Genomic DNA, 12,280 nt, shown 5'->3' with positions numbered 1-12,280 from the left:
TCTTCCTGAACCATCAATATATGCAAGGGAACTAATCAACTTGGGAAACTTTGAGCCTCAAACAATGTGACAAAATGCTACTCTCAGCTGAGTGCACTTGCATTTGACTCGAAAACTCAACTTTTGTCCAACCTCACAATTCATGTGCCCTTACTAGAAAAAAAGTCCCAAAATCACATTATTTACACCGACAACAAAAGGGACGAATTCACAAATACACTCACCCTCAAAAAGAGTTTCAAGTGTTACAACATACCATACCATAGGCTTGCCCGTATTTTAATTCATTGATTTATTCTATGAACGCTCGGTTGGAAATCCCATAAGGACTTTTTAAGCTTGTAATGTAGGTTTAGGGAAGGTTCGGATAATCATTTGGGTACAAGTGACTACACCCTCCTTGAACACTAATCACATTTTTCTTTCTTGTGCTCTTTGCTTCTTTTCAAACCGCAAAGCCTTCATTAGTATCAACTTTTCCACCATTTAGACACCTCAACTACCTCTTTAATTCTCTTCAAGGCTCCTTATGTATAAACACTCACAACTATTATACTTTTTTTTTCTTTTTCTCTCTTTTTTTTATATTTTGCTTTTGGAGCTTGAGTAGTTTCACATTTTGAGGTACACTTTCCTATGCTTATTGCACAACCTTGCCAATTTCCGGCTTGACACACACCCCCAACTTAGGCTTTTAGCCTCATTCTCAATGCTCAAGGAGGGACGGGTTCAAAAGAGAGAATTATTTCACAAAAAGGGAAAGGTTTGTAATGAGGTAGCCAAAGAAAATGTTAAAGGCTCAAATGGGGTGACTAGTGATACATTTTGTACAATGGGTGGCTTGAAAGGCTAACTGGTTTTCCAAAAATCACAAAGACTGCCTAAGGTCATTTCTCCAACCAAATGTAATTATTAAAAGCATCGAAAAAACCAACCGGACAAGTTCTAGATGGCAGAAGTAAACACAAGAATTATTTACACAAGGAACTCACACACATGGCACACGAACTGTTTGGCTTACATAGTTTGAATCCCTCGAGTCAACACTTGGCAACTCAAAGCTTTCATCATATATACATATATAATTCTAGGTAGACATAGATTCACAGAGCGAGCCTCATGTTCACACAATTGATATCTCTTTTTTTTATATTAATGGAAGGGTATATGCTATTTACAGACACACATGCTTGAAACTACGCAAGTACACCAAACCGGTCAACATGTTTCATTCTACTGTCCTGGTTCTACTATTACACCCTTGGAAAAGAACCCGGCGAAGAAAAACTAAGGGGAATTCATTGCTAATTACTAAAGATGGACAACTATCTACTTGTTTTTGTTTCCTTTTTTTATACACAAGGATAACAACACTTATGTATGGAAATCACAAAATACCAATATATACAGAATCATGAAACACAAATGAGTACATAGGTTTGCTTATAGCACAAAAACATAAACATGTACAATAGTTGTCAATTTCACAAAAATATATACAAGGCTACAACCCCCAACTAAAAATCATGCATTGTCCCCAATGCATAAGAACATAGAATAGAGTTTAGGGGCTCCTTGAGGCGCACTAAGCGCTATGGGGTTCGGAAGCCGGCTGAGTGTTGGTGGGGTCACCCTCTGATGCTGAAGCTGGGACCGATGAGATCTTGGCTTGAGGAGTGACCTCCACTAATGGAGGAGGGATCTCTGGCTGGCCCAGTGCTGGAGCTAGGGCCTGTGAGCTGCTAGCCTTGCCCGCTGATGGCTGAGTGGCCGATGTATCTGCAGGGGCAGCCATATCTGCTAGCGAATGTTCTATCGCCATCTGAATTTCTACTTGCTCTTCATCCTCAACTGTAGGAGCAGCAATCTGCTTTCCCTTCTCCCGAGGGCCATCATCCTCCGTGGACCATGAATCCTCCCCATTCTCTCCCTCATCTGCCTCCTCACCCTCGGATTCTAAAGAATGTCCAGAATTCCCCTCAGAATGAATCTCAATATGTGCAGGGGGAGCTGGAGGCTGGGAAGCCCCAGTAGTTGGAGGTAAAATATCTGTCATTATAGTAGCGAAGTCAAGGCCCAAATCTAGTGTTGTTGTGTCTGCTCCCTGCTCACCTTCCTTGGGCAGGAAGGATGATAGATCGATCTCCAAAGTCTGCATCTTGTGGAGCTCGGTCTTCATAGTGGCAACTTCCTCCCGGAGCTTAGGCCAGTCACTAATCTCACCTCGCTCTATCTTCTCAACCCTCAACTCAAGCTATTGCAGGCGATCTCCATAAGTTGTTTGTTGTTGTTGGAGTATTGTCACTGAGGACTGTATTGGAGTTAAGGCCTGTTTGATGAGATTGGGAAAGTTCTTCAGAAGCTAGTCTACCTTAGCATTGGCATGCTGAGCAATGAGACCATGCCTCGACATGGCTGGCAGTGCACCAGAAGGCTGAGCAGTGGTAGACTGAGAGGTAGTCTCTGAAGTAGAAGTGGATACCACTGGAACCTGAGGAGTCACAGGAGTCTCAACTGGACCCTGAGTCTGAACCTCTAGGGGAGCAAAAACATCACTAATACACGTGACATCAATGTCCCTCATCTCCTTCCCTGTCCTGTCAGTACATGGCATGGTAGGGACCTTCACAGCTTTATAGAGGGCTGTGATCAAACAGGGAAATGGAAGCGAAGTGGCGTGCTGCTTTGCCCGGATCCCTATATCTTGGAAGATAAGAGCTCCCATATCAATCTTAATACTCGTACTAATACATGTAATGAGAAGAGCTTTCTCAATGCCTATGTCAGTCTCGTTCCTGGACGATACCAGTCGAGAGGTGACAAAACTGAGACAAAATTGACCCTCTCGTGTGAGATCCTTCTTGTATATTTTATGCACAGGGTTGATCCAAGTAGGGGTCCCCTTTTTTATCACTAAAGCAATCCTACTATGCTCATTTTCCCTATTTTCCCATTTGGAAGCATACTCAGTTAGGTCCGATCTCTAGCCAGGGAAGTACAACTCATTAATTGTCTCACTGCTGTAGAATACACTCTTCCCCCGAACCTGTACAATGTCAATAAAAATCATGTTGCGTTTGTGGTACGCTGTCCGGGAGACTCCATATGATGCATAAAACTCATGGACAAGAGTCTCATTATATTCAATAGGTGGTTCAATGAAGCACTCCCATTTTCTTGCTTTGATGTTCTCCCATGTGTGGGGGTACTGTTCTTGTAGCCCATTCAAACTCAATTGCTTTTCGGCCAGGGTTTTCCGTTTGGTGAGCCCTTCTCTATACAGTGAACTGGACCAATCAACCCCAAATTGGAGTTGGAAGTCATCTCTGTGTGTCCTTCTTGACTCAGCCTGTAGGTCAACTAAGGGCAAGATCTCCTCCTCATCAGACTGGGAGAGACATGGAACATTAGGGTCCGTTCATGATCATTTTTCTTATGATGCGTGACGACTGGAGGATGCCCTTTTCTGGGCGGAGGATGCATGTTTCTTGGGAGCCATATCAGTGGAGATGAATAAGCACACTAGGGAGAGGAATTCTCAAGTGTTGCCGTCCTTTGTTAGATGCCACTAGCCGTTTTGCCCTTTTTTGTTATTTGTTAGCCCATTTTTTTCGTTTTTGCTTTGTTTCTTTCTGAATGATTTGCGGTGGATTCAAGTGAGTTGTTGAAGGGCCAAAAATGTGGTGCACTATGCGGTCGCATAGTGGAAATGCGGTCCGCAAAGTGCACCACCTTGTCACATTCTCATCACCAATTTTAGCCAAACCCACTGTCTGGGTTTGCGACCAAAATGTGGTCCGCATAGTGAAAATGCGACCGCATATTTGTAGCAAACTGCACACGGTGATTTTTCTTCCCTTTCTCATGCAATCCTACCCAGTGTTATGACCTTTTGAATCCCCTACACTATAACACACACTTTAAATTGATCAATTAAATCTATCTAACAAAAATTAAAAAGTTAAAGAATTAGAAGGGTGTTACCACACATGGGTTGCCTCCCATGAAGTGCTTGATTTAACGTCGCGGCACGACGAAGTTGGCGTTTCTTTTGCTTCACTGATTTGTTGGGCATGGACCATCTTGGAGAGCCAACTGTTCCACCAAATGTTTTTCTCCATTTGTGCTGAAGTAGTGCTTGATTCATTAGCCATTTACTTTGAAGGTCCGGAGCCCATCCTCTGATGCTAGTTCCATAGCTCCAAAAGGAGAGACATTGACAACTTTGAATGGACCGGACACAGTTGGACGAACTTTATCCTTTCTTTATACACAGTTGCACTTTCATAAGCATGGAAACAGAATTCCTCCATTTCATTGAGTTGTGTTAACCTCAAATTTGCAGCTTCAGTCCAATTCAAGTTCAACCTTTTCAGAGCCCACATGGCTTTGTGTTCCAGCTCTATGGGTAGATGACAATCTTTGCCGAAGACTAACCGATAAAGATATGTGCCAATAGGAGTTTTGTATGGCGTGCGGTATGCCCATAATGTGTCATCTAGCTTTCTTGACCAATCGGTCCTGTTTGCATTGACAGTTTTTGCTAGAACGCTCTTTATCTCCCGGTTGGAAACTTCAACTTGACCACTTGATTGGGGATGATAAGGTATGGCCACCTTATGCTGGACACCATATTTCTCTAGTAGCCCCGTGAAAGCCTTGTTACAGAAATGAGACCTACTATCACTAAGACTGACTCTAGGAGTGGCAAACCGAGTGAATATGTTTTTCTTTAAGAATGCGGTGACACTTCTTGCCTCGTTGTCTGGTAAGGTAATTGCTTCAACCCATTTGGACACATAGTCCACATCTACCAAGATATATTTCATCCCACAAGATCTTACAAAGGGACCGATAAAATCAATTCCCCACACGTTGAAGATTTCTATCTCCATCACAAAGTGCATTAGCATTTCATGCCTCCTAATCCTTGCCTTTGGAATTGGTCACAAGCCTTGCCAATTTGATTGGCATCATGATAGATTGAAGTCCAATAGTAACTACATTCAAGCACCTTAGCCGTCGTTCGATTTCCCCCATGATGACCCCCAAACAGTGAGTCATGGCATGCCTTTATAATTGGCATAATCTCTTCTTCTGGAACACACCTTCTAATGATGATGTCAGCACAAACACGGAACAAGAATGGCTCTTCCCAATAGTATTGCCGACAATTTCTCAAAAACTTCTTCTTTTGATAGGATTCCAATCCATCCGGAATAAGGTCACTAACCCAGTAGTTGGCAGTATCGGCATACCAAGGAGAAAAAGTGCTAGAAAGTGCCAATATGTGTTCATCCGGGAATGCATCGTTGATCTCAAGATCTCCCTTTGGCCTCCCTACTTCTTCAAGCCTTGATAAATGATCCAATACTTGATTTTGAGTTCCCTTCCGATCCTTGACCTTGAAGTCAAATTCTTGCAACAACAAGACCTATCTAATCAACAAAGGCTTTGCATCCTTCTTTGCCATAATATAGCGAATAGCAGCATGATCTGTGTACACTATCACCTTGGATCCCAACAAATAAGCCCGGAACTTCTCAAAGGCATAAACAATGGCAAGAAGTTCTTGCTCAGTCACTGTGTAATTAATTTTCGCTCCATTGAGTTTCTTGCTTGTAGAGTAGACCGGGTGGAGAACCTTGTTGTGACATTGTCAATGCATTGCTCCAATGGCTACACCACTAGAGTCACACATGAGCTCGAAAGGAAGAGACCAATCGGGTGTGACAATAATAGGTGTCGTGGTGAGCCTTTGTTTCAATTCCTCAAAGGCTTTGAGGCATTTCATGTCAAACACAAATTTGGCATTTTTCTCAAGAAGTTTGCACATAGGATTTTCAATCTTGGAAAAATCCTTGATGAAACGCCTATAGAATCCGGCATGCCCTAAAAACTTCGAACACCTTTAATGGAAGTAGGTGGAGGAAGCATGGAAATAATCTCGATCTAGCCCGGTCAACCTCTATGCCATATTTTGAAATTTTATGCCCCAATACAATGCCTTCATCCACTATGAAATGGCATTTCTCCTAGTTGAGCACAAGGTTGGTCTCCTCTCATCTCTTAAGCACTTGTATAAGATTGTTAAGACAATGCTCAAAGGAGTCACCTACCACCAAGAATTCATCCATCAAAACCTCTAGAAAATCCTCCACCATGTTGGAGAAAATGTACATCACACATCTTTGAAAAGTAGCCAGTGCAGTGCACAAACCAAATGGCATCCGACTAAAAGAAAAAGTCCCATAAGGTCAAGTGAATGTCGTCTTCTCTTGATTCTCCAATGCTATATAGATTTGGTTGTAGCCGGATTATCCATCAAGGAAACAATAGAATGACCTTCCCGCTATCCGATCAAGCATTTGATCAATAAAAGGCATATGGAAATGGTCTTTTCATGTAGCACTGTTGAGCTTCCGATAATCCATACACACCCTCCAAACGGTCACTGTTCTCGTTGGGATGAGCTAATTTTTATCATTTTCAATTACGGTCATGCCTCCCTTTTTCGGCACACATTGCACCGAGCTCACCCAAGAACTATCGGCAATAGGGTAGACTAACTTGGCATCCATCCATTTGATGATTTCTTTCTTTACCACCTCTTGCAATGTCGGGTTCAACCATCGTTGATGTTCCACACTTTGTTTCGTCTCACTCTACAATTGGATCTTGTGTACGCAAATTCCTACGGGAATCCCTCGGATGTCCGTAATTGTCCATCCAATGGCTTGCCTATGCTCCTTCAAGACTTCCAACAATTGTTCTACCTGCACATCATTCAACAAAGAAGAAACAATTACCGATAAAGTATCATTTGAGCCAACAAATTTATACCTCAAGTGTGGTGGAAGTGGTTTGAGCTCTAGTTGCGGTGGTTCGATAATAGAAGGCTTTGCGGGAGGACTGGCTCTATTCTCCAAGTCGAGAGAGAGCTTTGCCGGAGCATAAGTGTAGGACCCAAGCCCCTCCAATGCATTTACCGATTCCATATGCCCATCCATATTTTCACCATCAAAGTTCACCAAAATAGCTGCCAATGCCTCATTGAGGCATTGTTCTTCCATTTTCATTTCAACCGTATCCTCTACTTCATCAACAACATCGATCACCGGGATACTTTCATACTCATGTAGTAGTTTCATACCCTTGCTTTCTTGGAATGTAACATCTTTATCATTCACACGGAATTTGATCTCATTCCGTTCTGAATCCATTAGTGCTCTTCCAGTGGCAAGGAATGGTCTCCCCAAAATGATAGGGATCTCTTTGTCAACCGTGCAATCAAGGATTACAAAATCGGTGGGTAAATGTAATTTTCCCACCTTCACAAGTGCATCATCGAAAATTTCCACCGATCGTTTGATGGAACGATCGGCCATTTGCAATCTCATACTTGTGGGCCTTAGCATACCTAACACTGCTTTCTTGTAAATGGCAAGAGGTATCAAGTTGATGCTAGCCCCATTAACACAAAGGGCTCTTGAAAAAACATGTGCCCCAATGGTACAGGGAATGGTGAAAGTTCCCGGGTCATATTTCTTTTGAACGGTGGATGTTGCAATGATGGAACTAACCTGGTGAGTCACATTCACCACTTAGTTTTTGGTGGTTCTCTTATTTGTGATCAAATCTTTCAAATATTTAGGAAAACCCGGCATCTCTTGAAATGCTTCCACAAATGGGATATTCACCGATAATTGCTTGAGAATGTCATAGAACTTTTCGAGATTGCTATCATCAACCTTCCTAGAAAGTCTTTGAGGGAATGGAGGAGGATGTCTAGGAATATGTGGTAGAGTTTTTGGTGTCTCTTTTACATTTTCCTGTACCTCATCTCGGTTTTCTTGTTGCACTTTCAACTCTTCCAGAACCTTCTCAACTTTAACAACCCTTGGCTCATCAACCTCAACTTCATGTTCGGACTCTTCAACTTCAACCACTTGTTCACTCCCTCCTTATAGTACCTTCCCACTCCGAGTAGTAATTGTCATGACATGAGAAGTTGTACCACTCCCACTACCCTTGGGGTTCACAATTGTGTCACTTGTAAGTGTCCATTTTTGCTTTGGATTTTGTTCCCTAGAGAGGTCTCTCATCTGCATCTCCAATTTTTGAATGGATGCGGTATGAGAACAAACAAGATCGGTCATATTCCTCATAGAAGTGTCAAACTTCTCTTGGTTTGGCAATACCCGTTCAAGCATGCTTTACAACTTAGACTCACTTGAGGAACCTTGATAATATTGACCCTTTGGAGGAATATAAGGGTTCGAACTCCGATTTGGGAAGTTGTTGTTGTTGTTCCAATTACCTTGATTTGAGCCGCCTTGGTCATTTCTCTATTGTTGGTTGCCTTTCCCTTGCGGGTGAGGCCTCCATTGATTTTGTTGTCCTTGACCTTGGTAATGTTGCCTTTGATATCCACCTTGAGAGTTGTTGACATAGTTTGCCTCCTCAGAGTCCTCATTTGATAAGGGTTGCAAATCTTCCACCACATTTACCTTCTTTGTTTGGCTTTCTGTGAACATCTTTGTCAACACATTGACATTTGTGGGAAGCCCTGCAATCACTTGATCCCTTTCTTGGTTTTCCTTGATCATGGTAGTCAAGGAAGGAGACCCATATGCAATTCCACCTGTGGTGTCCTCAGAGTGTCATGTTTGATTATGCTTCGCCATTTTGTCAAGTATTTGTGTGACCCTTGCGAATGATTTGTCCATGAAAGATCCGTCAGCTGTATTCTTGGATATAGATTATTTCATAGGATCCAAGCCCATGTAAAATTTTTCCAACAAGATAGAATCCGAAAAACCATGGTTAGGAGACCTCACCAAATATAACTTGAACCGATCCCATGCCACATGTAGATGTTCTCCCGGTACTTGCTTGAAAAAGAAAATTTTATCCTGGAGCTCAAAATTCTTACTTTGCGGGAACCATTTCGCTAAGAATGCCCGGATAAGTTAAGGCCAAGAATGAATGGAGTTTGGTGGCATATTCTGAAGCCATTTCCTTGTGTCCCCAGCTAGTGAGTATTTGAAGAACCTCAACCTTAGAGAATCATCCGAGACGTTGTTCTGCTTATGCATCGCGCACACACCCAAGAAGATTCTAAGATGTTGTATCGGATCATCATCAGTGGAATTCCTGAAAAACCCCTCCGCTTTGATCATAAGGATTAAACCATGTTCCACCTTGAAAGTTGCAGCGCCAACGGCCGGACGTACAATATCATTTGTATCCTCAATATACTCCTCTATGTCCGCAAAAGGATTTTCTTTCATTTATGCCTCCATTTCTTCTTCATACTCGGCCATGTTTTCCTATCACCACCAAGCAAAACAAGCAAAGTGCGATGGAATAGACTAAGACATAAACTAAAGCACACACTAATTAGTAATTTCAAAACCGTATTCCCCGGCAACGGCGCCAAAATTTGATACGCTCAAATTACACTTTAATAAATATTGTAAGGCAGTCGGTGTCAAATATAATAACCCAACAAGGTTGGGGTCGAATCCCACAGGGAATAGCTGTGAAAAGGTTACTCAAATAGTGTGTTACTTGACTAAAGTCGTAATTCTATCCGGTTAATGGTAACAAGAGTATGAATTGACTTTGGTTTGAAGAAATAACTAATTGTGATATTGAGAATGTAAATAGTTCGATTAAAGAAACCAAGGTTGTGTCCCCATTAATGACGTGTAATGCTATCGGTGTTAATATGATATATTTCTAGTGGAAGGTTCTTTTGACATGCAAATGATTTCTAAATGACTACCCAATATTTTCCAATAGTTGGGTAGTATCTCTTCTTTACGATTTTTCCAAATATAAAAGAGTTGCAATTAAGAATAATCAATCTATGCCAAATAAAACTCACTTATTCCAAATAGATTCTATTAAACAAGGTTTAAAGCCTTGAGTCTTTGATATTTACTTCTACCAAATTCCAACCCATTTTCCCAAGCAAAGTAGAATTTAATGGCACTTGTTAATGTTTGCAACCACCAACAATAAATGAAAAATGAGAAGTAAATAAATATCAACCAACCATTATATATATATTCAATGTTAAACACCCATTAACATAAAACCCATTTAGGGTCCACAACCTTAGTATTTAAAGTTAGCTACACATAATAAAATACAAAAGGAAGAGAATATTTAATGCCATAAAGCTTACAAAGTGAAAGATTCTTGAACCAAAAGCTTCCAAAAGAGAAGAATATTAAAGCCTTGTATTGTAGCTCCCAAATCAGACAAGATGCCCCCACAAAACCCCAATAAATCTATTTATAGGGGGTCAACACTCGGGACAAAATTTGGACAAAATACCCTTTCCAGTTAAATATGCGACTGCATATCTGTCGCATAACAGGCATGCGGTCCGCATTCATGGTTTGCTTCAGCAACCTTCATGTTAAGTTTGCGGTCCATTCTGCGGCTCACAAACAGGTTATGCAATCGCAGACTGGACTGTATGTCTGGCGCTGGACTTTACTCAGAAAACTATTGTGGTTTGCGATTTCATTGTGCATTCTGCGGTTCGCATGTTGGCTTTGCGATAGAATATCCATATTTGCGATGCCTTTTTGCCCTTTTCTTGTCTTTTTGTGGCTTTTTGAATTCATTCCATGCTTTTAAGCCCTTAAACCTCATACACTGTAAAAACACTAAAATTACATGAGTATAAAAGATAATTGCATCTAAAACAAGCTAAAATCTAAGAAATTTGTATCAAATGTGCCAAAATTCTGTGGCACATCAGAGCTCTGTACCATCAAAGAAGGCGCAAGGCACGAATGTCTTATTCAGTCGGCCACGGGCACACCACCCAGAGACAGAATCAACCCCACTTCGCCAAAAGGATGAAATCCCACGCAAGGGGCGGGATTAAAATAGTCGACAGGGAGAAATACACGATGAGGGGAAATTCCTCGCCATATGACGCATTGCCGGCATCAATACCCCCACCCTCGAAAGGATCAAAGGGAACATACCAAATGTCGAAACATCGCCTACACATCTCATGGTGAGGAAGAGCTACTTCACTCCTTCGATTATTTTTTCACTAACCTGTATGCAGACAATTGGTCGGGACATTCGGAAGTTCTAACTCCACTCGAAGATCCCAAGGCCTTAACAGGGTCCGCCGCGCTTTTTACCCTCAATCGGACTTCCTCCCCAAAGAGGGTCTCATCAGCAAGATTATTAGCGGAGCAACATACCCTCAGAGGAGGATCCGATAAGGTCACATGCCTTCTTCGATAGTCAAATGACGAGCGATGATCTTCTTTCAAGCGCGCCATCCCCTTAAAAAGATTGGGGAACGGCAGATTGAGATTCAATAGGGAATTATGTACCGGTCCAAATGGTTCGAGGAGTTGCGCCCGCGCAGGCCGAGCTCACAACAATGAAACGATATATGCTTACGCCAAGCAATAAAAGAACATCTTTCGGCATCTTGTTCTCCAAACAAGGAAATCGCAGTGTACTCTCGGCAGGATCCCTTCCACCGAATGCATCCCGAAATACTCGCGGACTTAGCGTCAACAGTTTGACACACGCACGATCCCAAGGTCAGAACTCCGGGCTCATAAAACTCCAGCAAGGTAACTCCGAGCTCACGAATAAATGGCCTTTGAGCCTAAGCAAACTCGATGACTCGGAGACTATTGCCAATCGCCATGCACTAAAAAACCCGAAACTGTAAGACCCTGAGCGGGTAGACTCGAAGTAACCAGATTTATTCTACAAAGCAACACAAACTATAAGACTTCAACAGGCATGATAAAACTATAAGACCTCAACATGCATGACAAACTATAAGACCTCAACAAGCATGATAAAACTGTAAGACCTGAACAGGCATGACAAACTGTAAGACCTCAACAGGCATGAAAATCCCAAAGTTTAGGCTATACTTCGCATTTGTAAGAATCCCGAAAGGGCATATCCTTAGTGTAGACGTCTAAACTATCACTCGGGATCAAAAATGGCTCCGGCCAAACACATGTGACTACGGTCAAAATGACTGATATAGCCAAATTAACGCGACTCAGGGACGCCCGACCTTCGCTAAAAAAAATCGCAAGACATTAATTCCAATATACTTTGGAAAGAACCGGTTAAAACAGGCTTCCCTCAATAGGCAATAACGAGCTTCGACCATGTCAGCTCTAAATCACAAGGTGTCGATCTACTCGACCTACGAGCTAAAAACCTTTTGAGGTGCTCAAACATCGCCGATAATGACTTGAAATCGAGA

The 12,280-nt window shown here is 42.0% G+C and overlaps 1 protein-coding gene across 1 annotated transcript; it reads right to left on the bottom strand.

Annotated features, from left to right (window-relative positions):
• Nucleotides 1–4,187: 4,187 nt before the first annotated feature.
• Nucleotides 4,188–4,895, bottom strand: LOC138877499 (uncharacterized). Its single transcript, XM_070157111.1, has one exon. The coding sequence runs from the start codon at nucleotides 4,893–4,895 to the stop codon at nucleotides 4,188–4,190; it is 708 nt and encodes a 235-aa protein (XP_070013212.1).
• Between the last annotated feature and the right edge of the window lie 7,385 nt (nucleotides 4,896–12,280).

The sequence above is a fragment of the Nicotiana sylvestris genome, chromosome 9 (genome assembly GCF_000393655.2).
Source record: "Nicotiana sylvestris chromosome 9, ASM39365v2, whole genome shotgun sequence".
NCBI lineage: Eukaryota > Viridiplantae > Streptophyta > Magnoliopsida > Solanales > Solanaceae > Nicotiana > Nicotiana sylvestris.
This window is presented reverse-complemented; position numbering and strand designations above follow the sequence as displayed.

Excerpts from the sequence above, each read along its gene's own strand:
- LOC138877499 (XM_070157111.1), bottom strand. The coding sequence starts at position 4,895 with ATGGAGATAGAAATCTTCAACGTGTGGGGAATTGATTTTATCGGTCCC.